General features: G+C 41.5%; 1 protein-coding gene across 1 annotated transcript in view; it reads left to right on the forward strand.

Annotated features, from left to right (window-relative positions):
• The window catches only part of GCSH (glycine cleavage system protein H), a 49458-nt gene extending 31585 nt beyond the window's left edge, over window positions 1–17873 (forward strand). Inside the window, exons 3-5 of the mRNA XM_085639925.1 lie at window positions 6804–6867; window positions 12053–12184; window positions 17101–17873. Of these exons, the coding sequence (XP_085496051.1) occupies window positions 6804–6867; window positions 12053–12184; window positions 17101–17198 (294 nt within the window). The 3' untranslated portion in view covers window positions 17199–17873. The remainder of the gene's footprint in view (window positions 1–6803; window positions 6868–12052; window positions 12185–17100) is intronic.
• The last annotated feature ends 279 nt before the right edge of the window (window positions 17874–18152 follow it).

Genomic DNA, 18152 nt, shown 5'->3' on the forward strand with positions numbered 1-18152 from the left:
ATTGCGGGATATGGCGGCAGCGCCGGAACCGACGGCCTCGGAGCTTCTTCTCTACTATCAACTGCGGTCCGCATGCAAGGGCAGGTACCCTATGTTTCCAGATGCTCCGCCGACGCTTGCGGCCCTGGAGGACGTACTCTCGAATTCCTCCGCGCGCAAACTGATCACACGTATCTATAGAGCTACTCAAAACACAGCTCCGGTTGTGCACACTGACTCTAGATCCTCGTGGGAACATGAAGCGGGTATATCTATTACCGAGAAACAGTGGGAGTACTGTTGCTCCCAACTTGAAAACCTATCCCCTAATTATAGGCTGCGGTTGGTACACTTCAACTATCTGCACCGGACTTACCGTACGCCCATGCAACTGTGTAGTATGGGACTGCGGTCTGATGCGAACTGTTGGAGATGCGGTGAGAAGGAGGCCGCGTTCTATCACCTTGTATGGGTGTGTGGTCCCATACGCGACTTCTGGATTGCAGTCTTCAATACCGTGGGGCAGATTGTGGGGGTGGAACTGGAGCCGGACCCACTTGTGGCCCTCTTGGGATTCGTTAGAAATGTGCCTAAGGCCTCACGTAGGCTTGTGGCCCTTTTACTATTACTTGCTAAGCGTCAAGTAGCGCTACACTGGAAGAAGTCGATGCCGCCGAAAGTGGCGGCCTGGATAAGATCGGCGGTGTACTGTAGGGAGCAGCTGACCTCATACTGGGACCAGCTGCCACAGGGCTCGCGGCCTGTAGATATATGGCAGCCACTGGTGGATTGGTTGGCTAGAACGACAGCGTTGGAAGTTGACTAGGCGGTCTGATTGTGGCTTTGGTGACGTGGCGAGGTTGGAGTTTGACTGTGGTGCGCTGTACGTGGTGATCCGCCTGACATAAGTGATCTGGGGTTTGGGGCTCGCATTCTGTGGGGGGTTGTCAGTCGATTGCGTTGTCTGGGTGGGCTGTGGGCGCAGCGTGAAGGTGATTATGACATTTTGATTATTCATTGTTTGCTTCCTTTTGACTCGGGCTCTCTGTTAGTTTTGTTTGGTCCATTGCAAAATGTTGTATTGCTGTTCGAATATACGACCTCAAATGCTTGGGCGGAGTTCCGCCTCGCAAACTAGCTGCCTGCCTCCGGGCTGTTGGCTGAATAGCAGTGTACTCTTCGATGGAACAATAAAGGTTTTGGAAACCAAAAAAAATAAAAAATAAAAAAACTAATGAACTCCATGTGCTGTGTAGTTAAGTGTTTTATTATATTTAGGAAACATACCTATCCACAGTGTGGACTTGGTATGTATTTGGAGTGTCGACTGTAGAAATGCTGCTAGTCTGTATTCGACCTGCACATTAGCATTCTTCTTCTTCGTACCTGTGTTGAATGTATTTTTTAATTCTTAGGTAATTACATATTGCGTTATCTTATTTCTACTGTAGGGTTTTTACTGTAAAGCCTCCATTCAAGACTAAATGTCTTACTGACCATCATTGAGTGCGCTGCTTTTTTCATCCATCCTTAAAGTCAGTCAGTGATCACTATGAGGAGCTGCCTCCTTAACAGCAGCCTTCCACGCATACTTATACACATGCCCCCGACAAAAAGGAAACTCTACACACACCCAATAAACTCCCACTGACAACCTATACACTTAGGCACATCTTGTTACGAACACACACGCCAGCACCCATGTACCCACAGTTACATTTTTCACACTAGTACTCTTAAACGCTCACACAAAGAACATTTTACAATACAATACATTCACTCATTTTAAGATGGGGCTGTTGTGTGCACATTTTCAAAGACTGATGTTATCTTCGTAGCTACCCTTGTCCAGGTGCACTAAATTAAAAGGCAATAAATGTGCAAAACGTAGCAGGTATGCAACAGCCTAAAAGTCCAGTTTATCAATCTCAGAAAAATAATAAGTGATCTAGGGGCCTGATACTTTCAGACCATTCACCAGCAGGTTGCTCATAAGTCTGAGCAGCAGGAGCACTAACCAACAATGCTGTCTTACCTGTTTGCTTTTTGGGCAGTTTGGGTTCTTATATACTCGCACTGGCCAGTATACAACACCAGTCCCCTTGGTAGGTGCTTGTACATTACACACCCGGCGCAGGCGCACTGTTGCCGGTTGCAGTCCTATAACAAAATAAAAGTTTGGCCCAGCAGGAAGCAGGGGCAACACAGTAAATGGAGGGCAGATCAGCTCTTATTTTAGCTGACCATGCATAAGCAACGCTTCTGAAAGTACGGCCTCTATTTCTTAAGTGGAGTAACAAACACCAGTTGCTCTAACTTTCAACAATGCGAGACCTATTGCATTGCAAGTCCTTTTGTTTGTAGGCACAGGGAGTGCCAAGCCCTGTTAAATACCCCCAACCACCCTCCCATTCACCACCCCCACCCAAATACCAAAGACATTTGCTCACCCTTAAGCAAGACCTATTGGCTTTGCCAATGTTTGTTTATTTTATTAGTCATATGATTGATCTGCACCTTCAATCTACAAAAGTACGCTTAGCTGTGTATAGTGTCATAAAAGCCCTTCCTAGGAAACTTTTTTTTTGGGATTTCAGTAACTCTTTAGCTACCGTTGTTAGAGGAAACAGCCATTGCTGCTTTCAGAAACAAGGATTTACAATGCAATAGGTCTCGCAATGACATTATTTTGAGCTATTGACATTGTAAATGGCAATGCCTTTAAAAAACATTAAAAGGCATTGTTATTTACAATACCAAAAGCAACACCTATTGCATTGCATAGCGCGGTGTCCGTGAAGACGGTGCCGCGCTAATTAGAGGAAAAAAAAGTGTGTTGGGGGGGGCAGAGAGAGAAGAAGACCTAAAAAGTTTGCCACAGATCGGCATACACAGAGGTTTATACTATGTAAGAATAACTCCAGCCTTGTCTATATACCAACATCGCCGCCAGGGCTCGCCTCACCGCCGGCACCTCGCAGCACAACAGCTCTATAAAGAGAGGCCGTGGCGGTGGGTTCCTCCGGAGACTAGCTCCTCCTGTACGGCGCGGGGCTTGCCCTCCTCCCACGAGAAGTGCGTCAGGGCTGCTCGGCTTCCTCTCGGCCGGAGTTTAAATGCTGGCGCTGATGTTTTTGGCCTATTCAGAGTACTATGGGGTGACCCTCTTATAAGCAGGTCAAATTATGAGGCAGGTTGACTAAATTATGTGGCGAGAAAAGGCAAATTATGCGGAATAATGCAGCAGAGTTTGTTATTGTACTCCATTATTTTTTCATTATTACGCAGGTTAACGCTGTCCATGCAAAGTTTTCACCTCATTAGTACTTGCTTAACTCCCAAAGACCCCATTAAGCAATAGATAGGTGATCAGTCGGTCTTCGTGAAGAGCCTTCCACTGCGTGGCAATGGGCACCCGAGGTATCTTACCAGGTGTGAGCCCGGGGCTGCAATCCTTCCCACACGTGGAACACTCGTGTCACCCTACAAACACCTTCTGCAATCGACACCCCCGCCCTACAGCTCAAATCAACATGGCTGTTTGACCTATGAAATAATAAAATGCAATAAAACAGAAAAAAAAGAACGATCTCAAAAACATGTGGAAGTCTTTCTACTTTTAACCGCAGAATTATGACATTACATTTTTGTTTACAACCAAAGATAAACAGAAGGGGAAAAAATGAGCCGAAGGGGAAATAATGAGCCATGCAAGATGAAGAATATAAAGTAACATAGTTACAGTAAAGCCAGTACAACAAGACCAATGAAAGAGCAGTGACTTCACGGTTGTGTGCATTATACAAGTAAAAGTCCAAACAGTATATACACGTACCAGCCTTTGCATATGCCATGAGATGAACATAGGACTCCAGCGCCACTCTAGCCAGGCTAGTGAGTCTGAAATAATCAGGTAAGGCAGGAGACGGAAGCCAGACAGTTTAGATGGTTTACTTAGCAGTGAACTCAGAAGACCTTATGGCAGATTTAGGCTCCACTGTTGCCGCATTTTGACCATTTGGAGACCTACTTTATTTCAACAGGCGGAATGTGCATTCGGTGCCACAACCTACCACTTTTTCCACATGTATCACATAAGCCATGCAATACTACAAATACTGGAGTGGAAGGCTTATCAAACAGGGACATACAGCTTTTCCATGACACCCTTGTTCCTCCTCCTGTGCACTGATGCAAGAGGGAGCACAGACATTCCACTGCCTCCGACTGACGGCAGCAGCTAACAAGTCAAACATCATGTGGAGCAGTACAGCACAAGTTCGCAGTTAGCTGCTTCTTTGGGGTCGGCCTTGCACCCTCATGGCCCCCTGCGGTGTAGGATCAGCTAACCTCTGCAATCTGTCTGCCCGCCACCCCCTCAACTGGGCTCTCATAATGAAACCTGCTTAGGCAATGTCCAATTGTAGGCCTTATAGTGTTGTGGGGACAAAAGTAAAGCTTTCTATTAAATATTTAATACTAACATCTGAGTGACAATTCATGTCACGTTGGAGACATTTGTTTACTGTAACTTCAAAGTAACCCGAGTGGTTGTTCTGGCGCCTGAGCCGGTTAGATCAGTTTAACCTGGGGAAAAAGTTCTGCTGTCTACAAACAAGTTAGGAGATTGAAAACATCCTTGGAAGAGACCGACTTGAAAAAAACACAAAAGCAGATAGATTTAGTATATAAGTGAGATAAGATACGATGTACATCTTGATAAACTGTTATAGAAGGCCTTTTTAAATCGCACCTCATTACTTGAAGTGCATGTACCCAGCATGCCATAATAATTGACTAGTGGGAGGCCAAGCTTGTATTAAGTAGCTTTTGCTACTTGCACGCCTGGCAAGGAGAAGCAGCAGATGAAAGGCGACCTTCAATGAGGCATTTTACCAATTAGCCATCACCCCTTTCGGTTTCTGAGGGTTTTTCAGATAAGTGTGTCACCTGAAGCCGACAGCCGCGCAGCGGGTCAAAGCCTTTCAGACAAGAACGCTGCTGCGCTGCCATTTTGGCGGCCGTGCCGTTGGTGAGTTGTTTTTTTTGTTCTTTTTCTTGTCATATTCCAGCTGAATCCTGCACACTCTAACGTGTCTCACTGCAGCAGATGATGTCCCCATGGGGTGGGGTGGGAAGCTCATCCTTCCTCATTATGCTTCATCCGCCACAGGGCAACAGCTTCGCACCTCCGTCAGAGCACTAATAACTCTTGTTTATATTTGCATTGCGCTTTCACTTTCAGTGAAAGCGCGATGCAAAAATAATCACTGGGCTGAGTGAAAACAGATGGCCTCCTAAAGATAAGAAATTGCTTTGCGACAGCCGCAAAGCAGACGATCCTGTCCGGATGGGCCGGGCGAAAAGGGGAAAGGGCGGCAACAAAAAAACCTAATTTCCAATGGCAGGTCACCGTTCACCATAAACGGTGACGCCAGCCAATGAAAAAGAGGGGCGGGGCTTCAAGTCCCCTTCTGAAATTGTATTGATTACAAGAAGCGCTTTGCATAGCAAGCAGCGCTTTGCACTACAACGCCAGGCGAGACCTAAAAACATGGCCATTTCAGAGATTTCTAAAGCATCCACTTGGAAGTAAGTAATGATTCTGATGCGACGACAAACGCAGTGGTGGGATGAGTCATTATTCTATCTATTTGATTAAATAACTCTGATATTTTTTGTCTTTGACTGTACACTAGGTCCACGGTGGGGAGAAGAGAGTAATGTCACCACTAGTTGTTCTCCATCCTGTTGTCTTTTGAATTAGCTTTGCAAGTGCAGTGGTGTAGTGCTAGACCGTAGTCTACTGGGTTAGGTTCATATTGTAACATATAAGATCTCAGATGGGATATTTGTTATGAATCGCCTCATGATCAGAGAACTGTACTATTAGTAGAGTTCAAGTGTGATTATGTATTCTGTGATTTCGTTTTTATTTGTATGTATACACGGTACAAGAAAAAAAACCTGACTGGTTAAGAATGTACACAAGTTTTTTTCTTTCTAATCTTAATAACGACATGAATGAAAATGTTGACGGATATACAAATCATTCCGCTGATATTACTGTGATATTCGTAAGACCTGACAGTAGGGGTGATAGTGTCCCCCAAATTTATGTGGAATGTAGCTGGATATAAATAGTTTCATTTAATTAATATATCTTAATAGTTGGAGACCCCTGTTACAGAGGTCTTTCTTTCTAATGTTGAGTTCATAGGCACCTTACCCTCTTCTACATGAATTCAGGTAGCAGGCCAGTTTTACCGGCAAGAGTCGATGGGACAGTACTGTTCATGGAATTTCTTAAAAGGAGCAAGGTATGATTTCCTATCCGTGGTAAAAGTAACTACGGTGGCTTAATATCTGGTTTATTTATTTGTAGTAGAGATTTAAGATTTTTTTTTTTTTGGGGCATCTACATTTAATAGTGTTTCTTTTACAAATTACATTTGGACTCTTTAAAAAAACAAAAAGTCAGATCGTCTTATATCTAAAAGACCTACTTTTTTTGCAAAAAAAGTCCATAAAACGAGCATTTTACAAAGTAAAATGTTATGTAATTTTAATTTATTACGCGCACGAATCACCCCCGGAGGGGTATCTCGTTGCGGTGCCAAGACGACGGATAGCATCTTAAGCATGGACGCGAGTATCTAATGTTTATGAACTGAAAAATATACCCTCGATGGAAAACTGGTGTTTGCTATAAGGATTTTTTTTCCGTAAAATGTAGGGAAGCCATGCAGGCTGTATATTTCTTTATCCTTCTTTGAACTTTCCCACAGTTTGACTCCTTTTTTTCCTTCTACTTTTCGTTTCAGGAAAAATTGGGAGATGTGGTGTACTGTGGCCTTCCTGAAGTAGGAACAAAATTGAATAAACAGGGTAAGTGTTTAAGACAAGTCTACAAACGTTTTTCATTTTGGTGTGCTTGTACACTGTTAAGTAGAATTGGTAAATTGATTAGCAGCTGGGGTTGTCTGCCATAAAAATCCAACGGTGTAACAGGCATACTGTTGTTTCTTAGCTTTTGCTTATGTTTTCTTTAAGGGACGACATTTGCCGTTTTGTTTTCGCTGTCGAGTTTAATGTTCCTACCACAATGACTTGACATCACTTAAAATTGCATCTACCAGAGGTCCAAAAGATGTACATGGCACAAACTTTCTAAAGAAAAAACCCCAAAAAACGCTAAAGTTAAAACTGCCCCATACTAGCAGAGATCATTTCATGTCCCCCCTGGAACTTGTAACTATAAGTAAGGTTCCCGAAATAAGCTATAAAGTATTAGCGCCGTATTTTAACACTTCATATGAAAAGGGTTTTGCATATCTTGTGTAACCAAAAATTTGCCTCGTCTAAATTTTTGTAGAAGAGGGCAGACTTTTTTTTCTTGGTGTGACTTGTGGCTCGGCTATGCCTTTGTATGAATAAGAAATTCCGTTAATTTAAAAGCATTTCCGATCAAATTGTCTAATGTTTAAAACAGCAAATCCTCCAATTGAAGAACCTTCTCTTACTTAAAACATTATTACAGTGTTATACACACTTGTCGGGGATTTTTTGAGCCCATGCACAGTTGTGATTTAAAACCTTATCCTCAGCACGTAGCCCTTACTGTAATGTTGTATGAAGAGTTCTATTCATGCTTTGTCCTTTGCTTACTTTACTTTATCACTACTTCTGCTCAGATCATTTGTTGGAACTTTGCAGACTGCTACTTTATTCTGATGATTCGGTAATCATCTCCACCAGTGTTTTTAAATCCAAAACCCCTAAAAGAGCCGTCCATTAACTGTTTGGTCGGGCTTTCTCATACTAAGGATATACATATAACTACTGTAATTGCTGGAAAAAAACTGTATTATAAAGCAGGAGATAGCAAGATGGATTGTAGCATACAAGGCCTTTGCTCTGGGGACAGTGAGTAGTTACTGGGCAGTATCCGTGGTGGAACTGTTGTTTACCATTTGTGTACTGAGGGCCCAGGTACTGTTGCCTTCTGTTTAGCAAGCAAAGTTACTCCATTTTTACTGTTAATCCATAAAGCTATTTGAGTTGAGCCAGGAGGGTTTTCTAGCTATAGTAGTAGGTTTGGAACTCAGATGCAGTATGAGATGGTAAACGCACACAACAGGCTAAGCGTACAGTTACGCTATTGCTTTTTCTTTTTTTAATTAAGTCTTTCTTTACAAATGAATAGGCAATGAAGCTCAAGTAAAATGATGATCAATAAAGCCAACTAGCTAGTGTTGTTTATAGCTAAAAGACGCTATTGTTGAAGTGACGGAGTAGACCATGGGCAGCGTTCTCCTGAAGGGGGGAAATCAGAACTTCTCAGTTGTCTTAAACAAGTGTCGCCGTTCCAACAAAATGCTGTTTGCACATCAGATCTGCTGTGACACGTTTTCTCTTTTCCCTGGTTTCTCTGCGTCCCTGATTATAAAGTGATGTGCATGAACATATGTGGATCTGCAAAAATGTGTACAATCAAAAAGCTCCAACCCATAAGAAAACTGGGGTTTCCAGCCCACAAAAAGGCATAGGTCAGGTTACCAAGAACGGTTTTTTAAACTTCCAATGTTGTTGTAAAACATAAGTGAGTCCAAGCTATGGAGTGGTCAGTATAAAGTGTTTAGGACACCAAATACATTTGTGAGGTGGGTGGAGGGGATTAGATGCAGCTCCAGCTTGTCTCCCATGTCCGTATTCAAGAGGATACATTACAAAGGCAGGGTATGGACTTAGCAGCAACAGCGGTTTCACTGGGAGGGGTCCAACAACTTAGGAACCTGTATTTCTCAAGTGGTGTAGCATGATTGAGAAGTTTGTTGGTGGGGACACAGACAGGACTTGGTGCACCCACTTGACTCAGTCTCCCATTAGTAACTGGTCTTTAAAGGCAGGGTCGTAATGTACATTTAGACTACAGTATCTGTGAAACATACAAGGAGCACAGATATGGCCCATCAAGGTGAAAGGGGAAAAAAAGTGTCCTTCTCATGCTGCAAAGAATTAATATGGTCTGCTCCTAGAATGTCTGGTGTAATATAGTTAATTAGGACAGACAGGCATCCATAGCAATCCAAAGGTGTGCCTGTATACCAGGGCTGTTGAAGCACACTACGTTTCCCACGCCTTCTTGCAAAAACATTGAGAGCATGTATCAAATGATTACAGTATACATACATCTATATTAAGGGAAACCGTGTGGACCCTGTGACTTCCGGAAACATTTTAGCTTAGGATACTTCAGGTTGAGTACATATGGTCTCAAGGCTGGCTGGCTGGCAGTAGATAACCAGCCAGCCAATCCAACAAGGGTAAAGCTCATCTGCTGCAGGCAGAATGGTTTTGATCCGAGCCTTATTTGCCAATAGGATCAGGTGTGCAGTGGGCTTGTATGTGGAATTCACAAATACTCTTAGATGGGATCGAGAGCGATGCATTGGAAAGCTACATGAAAACTAGATGGCAGTGAACCCCCATCGCGTGCTTCAGTGTCATCTTGAAGGACATCACTCATGAAGCATATGTGTACCTTGTAATGTAATTTGTAAACCAATCATGCTCACCACACTGGCTGCATGTCGTAGCTCACCACATGTTGACATGGGTTACCAGATGACCCCAGTTATGAGAGCTGAGCATATTTTTCAGGAAGCTAGTTGTGTGTGTTGTCTCCCAAAGGTGTGGTTAAAAACATTTGTGTCCAACGCTATTATCTGCCAACAGAAGTGGGCCTCCATGTAGCCGTGTGAGGGTACTTTAGCCACTGTCTGTTACGGACAAAGTGCATAATGACTCGTACCCCAGTCCACAAGAAACTTGCTCTCAGGCTTGTTCTCTGCTTAGGAAGCAAAATAAAAACCCTTGGAGCACTAAACCAGACTTGTAGATGTAGTATTCAGTTTCAGCCGTGACACCGAGGAAAGTCAAATGAAAACACATTGAAGGCTCCCACTTTAGCAACTCCTCACCCCCTTCACACCCCAGCAATTCTTAGACACAGATCTATAATCAATAAATGCTATTAACACACTCTTGAATCTCCGAAAAATTAATGCAGAGACTGAAATGAGGAAATCATTGGATAAAATGTTTTTTTCAGGTCCAAGATCCACGAGAGGTGTCTCGAGCTAGCATTTGCATGTTCTACCAGGGCAATCCTCACCAAACTTGATAATCATGACTTATGTTTCTAATGTAAAGTTGTCAACAAGACCCCATGCTTCATCTCGTCCAAATTTGATCAGAGTGTCCAAGTTTGGGTGGGCCTGGGGTGTACATTTTTCAGAATTATAGTCACATTCAAGGCACTACACAACTCAAGCCCCTCCTACCTGAATAGTCTCATCTCTTTCCACCAACTACCAAAACATACACCTCCACTGGACTCCAATTCACACACATCCCATGCATATGCAGAATCAGTTCAGGAGAACACACGTTCTTACATCGCTCCTGAAATGTGGAATGACCACCCACGTCACATCAGAGCCTCCTCCTCTCTTCCTGAACTCCGCAAGAAGCTGAAGCCCCAGCTTTTCACTTAACCAACCTACCATAGACCGGGCTAGGCACAACCACCTGCTCAGCGCTAGAATACCCTCACATGTGATAGTGCGCTTTACAAATAAACATAACATTGCGGGAAGCACTATTTTCCATCCACAGCGCAGAAGAGGCTCATATTTCAAGCGCCTTGTGAAAAACAGTCTACCTACCACAATTGCGCAAAGCACGTTTTCCAATTTACGTTCTTCTGATGTTACTAGAAACTCTGTCACGGGAAGAGCTATCCTTATGCTGTTTGGTTTTGACTTAATCTCATGTATAGCGTTTCAACATTCTTGTGGTGCTGAAAGCATTGTAAACATGGGCCCTATTTACCTTTTCCTCATTGCCTGGGAGAAAGGGGGACAACTAGAAATTGCATCGTTCCCTTTGCACAATTGAAATACTTTTCCCGGTGTTAAGTAGAATACAATTTGTGTTCTGTAGTTTTATAACCTACACTTGGAGATGTATACGCTGGCACACACTAAGGGTTTTAATTTGGACAATTTCACTAACACTGTTTTACTTGGGCCTAACCCAATATGAAATAATTTGATATGTTTTACAGTTGCAATGGTTTTAAGTAACCGTGCAAATCAAGATATTGATTGATATACTTGGAGATTGGAGCGACTGAGTGTAGGTACTGCTATGACTCTTGAATCTTCTTGCTGGATTGGCACATTAATGTTAAGAACATTTTTCTACGTTTGCACCATCTTCCACCAACGCTATAAAGTATGTTAATTCTAAGATATTCCGATTCTGTAAATCGTGTATAAAGATCAACTTGTACATCTGTACTTACTGAACATGCAGATCACTTGTGGGATCGCATTTTCTATTGGGAAAGCTGAAAAATATTTAAAGATTATTGTACCAAATAGATGATCAACAAAACTGAAATGGGGTCTTCATCCAGTTTGGATTGATGCTGCTTCTGCAAATTTTAAGAGGTGCTGAACGATCTTTTATCAGCTAGTTCCCATGGCGCCTAGTGATCTTCAAATGTTTAAGAATGGTATGCAAAAAATCTGAAAATAAATTCTCTTTTTTAGTTGCGGTCGTAGCATTTTTTTGTATGTATCTGCAGCCCCTCCTAAGTTTCAGACTTCACCTCTAAACTGTGCCACTCTTCCTAATTTTCAACAGTTTCGAGATTGGCAATTCGTGACGTGTTAGGCCAGTCTTGACTTTCGATGGCAAAGTAATTTCCTCTCGAGGTCATCCAACTAATTACAATTGTATTTTGCCTGGCCAGGGTGGGACATATTCAGCTGTATAAATGTATACACTGGATGAGTATATTTTAGCCTTCATAATTATTAAATACCAATGATAGTGGTGATATTGATTGCATAGAACACTGCAGGAGCGTGCATTCTACAATTAGTGAACAAAGCTCAGCTTGATACCCGTTTTAATCACTGTTAATGTTTCCTTTTATTATTTTGCAGTTTGTAGCAGGTGTTTTTTTAATACAAATGTGTGCATTTTACTTCCCACTTAGATGAGTTTGGTGCATTGGAAAGTGTGAAGGCCGCTAGTGAGCTCTACTCACCCCTTACAGGTGAAGTTACGGAAATTAACAAAGCCCTAGAAGAAACTCCAGGCCTAGTCAACAAATCCTGCTACGAAGATGGTAAGTCTTCTGCTTTCTTCTATGTAACTAAAAATAAATATTCAGATTGTGGCTGCACTGACTGTATCATTGCTAAATCTGGAGCATGAATTCGCTTGAAAAATACTTTGAGAAACATAACTAACGTTAACTGACCTTAATGCCCAATAATGACTTGAGTGACGCGAGTGTGTACTTCTTTATATCAGCTACTAGAACTTCTGTGTCTGAAATGACAAAACCGGATTGTTACTTTGCCTTATTTGAGTTTTCAGGTCAGCAGTGTTCTAGTGGTGCCATTTACAATGTAGGCTCTGCCCAGCTCCAAAGTCATCTTGTCAGCTGGGAGTCAAGTCTTCATTCTTTTTCCATGACCTTGCCATTCGCCCTACCCCAAAAAGTTTTGGTTTAAAAATCTGTCTAACTTTATCTGCAGATTTCAGCTAGGTTTTGTCAATCTAATGTGTCTTGTGTTGGCAAAGAGGCAGTTGTAGAAGGAGTATTTCATAAAGTTGCAATAAATCCATCTAGGAACAGTCGAGGAGGAATGTTGGCACCTTAGTCATTGCTTTAACTCCAAAGAATAGTACGACCCATTTACAGGCAGTTAACAATACCCGAGGGTTCAGCACCTTATGGGGATGAGATTTGCCCCCAAATGACTACCCAAATATTTTGACAGCTGGCAGGTGCTAGATTTTCTATAACATTGTTCCTAGGTGTCCTAAAAATAGGACTAAATATCTTACTGTAGTGAAGTCACATTTATTTATGAAAGCTGGGATCTCAAGTTGGAGGCTATGGGACGTCCTGGCACTGGTGTCCAGTTAGGGCACAGTTGACTCCCGAAAAAAACCCGGTTAAAGACCGAATTGTTTCTCCTCTGCTCAGGTGGAGTTTTGGTGTAATACTGGACCAGTGCTCACATAGAAGTTGTTGTAAGTGAAGGGACGGGCTCTCTAAACTTTAAGGGCCTTTATTTTGAAAGCTGAGGTCGAATTTTTCTGATGGGGCGGGGGAGTTCTTACAGAATCCTATGATTTCACCAGTTGCTGCTGGGATGTATGGGTTAGAAAGGTGCTTCCGATGGTTCTGGAGTCAAGACATCCTCCCAAAGCAAACGGGTGGAACTCCTTGCTGACCCTACTGGAACTGTGATGGCAACAATAAGGTCACTCTAAAGGTATTTTATGGGTCATAGACAGGACAGGCAGTTGTTACTGAATACTAGAAATGTTATGTTCCATGACCCAAATGTAACAAAAAACTAGGTAATAGAAAGAATGCTTGAATTAGTCTGTCACTAATGATCGCTGGAGGCAACCTTCCAGTTTGTTTTTCACCCACTATACCATTCTAAACAGCGACATGAAATGCAAACCAATCTTGGTACTGCTCCAATAGGAATAGCCCAGCCTGAACTGGCAGACCGGGTCTGCTTGAGATGGCAACACAAGCAATACCAGACTGGTTTAAGCCTACTTAGGCCTCGTCAGTGAGGTATAGCTAGAGTCCTGTGGCACAGTGAGCACTGGACCACACCTGGGCATACCCACTAAACCTAGGACATCTACTGCAACAAACAAGGTTGTGGAAGGAATGTTTGCATTCATTTCAACCATTGGCAATTGCTTTGGGGCCCCATTCCAGTCTACAGAGATGCTCACTGGAATCTTTGTGGAGCCTTAAAATGACTCCACAAATGTTTTCATGTATGGGTAAACTTTCTGTATTGTAACATTTCCCTTTAGGTTCTTTTCTTAATAAGGGACAATGAAGAAGGTTTGCGTAACAATGTTTTAAACACATTCTTACCTTTGAAAGTTCGTTTCCATCCTAAGCCATGAAATAACATATTATATCTGGAATATCTTCTTTTCAAATTAAATTGTTGATGTTTCAGTACAGTTCTGCAGACTTGAATAAGCCATCTTTCTGGAGGGGTTGTGTTAAATTGCTTTTTCCTTTTCCTGCCTACCGCCAACACACTGTGTTGAATTATTTGGTGTTTGGATAATAATAAATCTGTTGTACAGCTCTAGAGACAGTGTAAACTGTTCTTTTTCTGATCTCCATTAATGCCACCCCTTTCCATCTTTCAAAATAGTCTGTCATTCTTTGTTCCACTACTGTAATGACTAAATGTCCCCATTACTTTCTTTCTGTATTCCACACATTTTGTGGAGTCTCAATGTGGCAGTATTTCCAACAGTAAATATATATATTTTTTCAGTTCTGCATATTTTTCTATGTTCTTTGTAACTGACTTCAATTTCTGCTGGTCTCTAGCAATGGGAAGTGTTTTAATACTTTCATACTTTAACGATAGAAGTTTGGGACTGCTCCAGGCCAGTTATATATGTGGGTGTGGAGAGTGGTCATAAAGAGCTGATGGACTGACTTGTTAAATCTGCATTCCAAAATTACTAATAATGCAATCCTACTGATATGTAGTTTGCATTTTGCTCATCCCCAGAACAAGTGGCAGCAATAGACTGTATATTTTGAGCATTTATTACTTGAAAGATTTCAGGGTCTGCAGAAGTATTTGCATCCTCTTGCTGGCCATTCAAAACTCCTTAATTTATTCTCACTCAGAAACATCTTCAGTAAATGTCTTGTGTGTCCTGGGGCTCCTACACAGTATAGGTGAGGCCCTCAAGCCCTAATTTATCCTGCTGTAAGAATGTTTGCTTCAGAAATTGAAGACTGGATGAAGAAGCTTTGAATGGGCAACAACCTTATCAATATTTGGTTTTATGTTAATTTCACATATAAAGAACCGGCACATGTTTTGTATTTATAGAAAATCCCCTTGTTCTTAGTTTGCCTACACCATGTCCTAGGCTATTTTTTTTAGGGCGATGGAGGTTCCATTATATGCGAAGCAACATCTTTTGAAACTGTACTTGGAAGTTTCGAAAATGGGACAGTTCCTATCATTCAGAATCAGTTGGCCGTAGCTCTTCTGATCCTGCTCGTCGTTCATTTTGTTTGGCTCCCATATTTATTCAAGAATATATATTTATTGCCAACAAGCAGCATATCGGACCTATTCTACATGTTTGGGGTAAATGAAAAATGACGGGTAAATAAACCTGGGACTAATAATATTGAAATCCAGTGGTGGTCTGAAGATTTTCATACAATATTTCATAGTTCTAACATTTGTTTACTTGGGATGCCACTCTTTCTTAACTGTGCAAGGATTTGTTTTGTTACAGGGGTGTGGAATTTATTATAATAAATATCTACTTGTCCATGGGACAGGTTGCCTCATAAATCTACTTGTCCTGTAAAAAAAATCCACTTTTTCCTTTGGTGCCACGTAGTTTGGCAACAAATTATGGCAGCAATCTCAATATAGCTCTTGTAATAGTCTCTCTGATTATGCCAGGGCTCATACTATAGTTGGGTTTGAATGCTAGCAATTCCCTTATTTTGCCACCTTTCTGCAGATCTACATACTGGGGCTGGATGTATCGGTTAGCAATAGTTCCAGGGTTGGAATGCCTTTTGAGGTGTGTAAACCTAGTAACTTGCATGTCTTAGTAGTTTTCACCAGCTGTTCTCTAATCTTTTCCCATACTGAGAAATGTTGGAAATTTACTCCTAACAAGGGCAGATGCAACGCTTCCAGGGTTGGGGAGAAATTAGTAGGAACAACAGTGAACTTGTAAACACTCAACAGATTTTCGCATGAACAAATTTACACATGCTAAAATGCAGTAGACAAATATTTTCTAGGAGTATGACTTCCTACTTCTGTAAATTCTTGTGAATTCCATGGGTGCACTTTTGTGACTTTCATTAAGAGTTGGTCCCCTAATAAGGTCTGGCATTAACCAAGACCTTTTGTTTTTGTCGATCTGCTGGCTTCCATGTGAGTGACAGCATTCTGCTCTTTCACAAGGAGCACATCGGCACACAAAGTAGTTTTGTTCGGTGCCAGGTAACTACTGTGGCAATGTGTGTTTTTTGGGATCAAAAGATATTTTTGCCAATGTTCATAATAATGGTGAGGCCCGGCAGCTCCAACAACAAAAAAGTTATACAAAACCATGTCAAAACCAAAAGGCTAATTGCCAGGGCTTGTTTATTTTCATATTTCCCATAATCTTGTTGAACTGATAACACTGATTTTCCATTTTGAATTTGTTTGGGAAATACTAGCATGCATCAACGCATTTTACTAAATAAAGCTCCAAAGAAAGGCTACCTAAAATTTCGCAGTAGTTTAGCAAAACGTTTTTTTCCTAGTTGCATTTATTTGTGAACATTTTATTTGAAAGCAAAAAATCGTCAATCTTGCTTTCAAGCTTCTGCAACTATTTGCATCTAATCGGAGAGCATTCTAGGAGCATTATATGTAGCCTCATATTCTTCAACTTTGAAAACGTGTATACATTGTTATACTGAAACCACTGTCAGTAGTGCAGTCCGAGCTTACATTTCCTTACAGCCTCACCCTAATAATAGAGGCTTTGCATTAAAGAACCATAAATAAAAGTTTGAGCTGCATTAATGTATAGACACAAATGTTACCTTAACTGCAGATAGTTCCCTTCCCTGATTCATAATGTGGTACTGTAAACTCCCAAAGGGTTTGTGCTACGGGGATTGGGCCTACTTGTCCCAAGGACAAAATTAGCATGAAAACCTGTTGTCTTTGACCCTAAACAATATGTACTAGGCATCGGGCTATAGGAATTCCACACCCCTGTTTTAACGTGTGGCCACTATATTTATGTATATTTGTATACTGCAAATTGAAAAGCGTGCTCTTTATCTACTTTTATCATGCCGTTCATTTGACATGTGGTGAAATGCATTGGGGCTACAAATATGTAATTTTTGCTATTAAGGAAATGGTACTTTTAGAACTCTTTTGAACTCAAACTTCAATTTTTATTTAACACTGCAACTCTTCATTGTAGGTTGGTTAATAAAGATGACTGTGGAGAACCCTTCTGAACTTGATGACCTGCTGAGCGAAGACGCATATGAGAAATATATAAAGTCCATTGACGACTGATCACAATCTTGGACATTTTAAACTAAAATCTTTAAAGCACTTAGCTGTGTGTAGTTCGTCACAAAATAATGTACAGAAGTTCTGAAAGCTGCATATCACAAAGTGTGATTTGAAGACAAATGAAAATACATCTGTAATGTTTTTGGTAAAAGGACCAAACCTCTCTGCGGAGAGCATTGATTATACCCGAGAGGCTGGCAATTCGCACGCCTTTTTGATAGTGTGGACTTTAGACTGCTGTGTCTAATTATGACATTTTCAACTCTTAATGTTAAATAACTTGGATATTAATATTTTGTTCTTAAAAGTAACACTAAAATGCAATCGCCTTAATTTTAGTAGACCGGTGGTGACTGGTGGCTGTGTTTTTCTTTTTGGATACTATAGAGTACTTTACAAAATTACATGGAAAGGACTGTTTGTTCGCTGGAATAATTCAGTGGCTGAAATAGTTAGGCCTCCCCATTACCATTTAGTTTGATGGTTGTGTTTAGTTCGCACAGCATCATTGTATTGGTTTGAACTGCTTCAGCTGCTGCTATTTATGAAAGCTATTATCTGGTGGCGGAAAAGAAAGTAGCAAAATTTAATTTAAAAAAGGCTGATGACGTTTCGTCTTGTAGTGCTTTTCACAATGTGTAATCATTAAAGCAATAAGACCTACTCCTCCCGAAACAGAATTTGACTCCTTTTATTTTTAGAGGCCAACTTAGTTGAGCAGGGTATGATACCCAGAGGCAGAAACATTTAAAACCGTACTGTAGAGGCGAAGGTCAATGGCCCTGTACCATGTTTAGACCTGATCCTTAATTTACCCTTCTGGCACAACTGGGAAGTTTTCTTATTCAGGAGACCCGTCTCACAAGCGTCTGAAAGTGCTCTACACTCAGTTTATGCTGATGACAAACAGTAATAGTCTATTTTGGTTGATGGGGTTCACCTAGAGTGGGACTC

Source organism: Triturus cristatus, chromosome 12, assembly GCF_964204655.1.
Source record: "Triturus cristatus chromosome 12, aTriCri1.1, whole genome shotgun sequence".
In the NCBI taxonomy this organism is placed as follows: domain Eukaryota; kingdom Metazoa; phylum Chordata; class Amphibia; order Caudata; family Salamandridae; genus Triturus; species Triturus cristatus.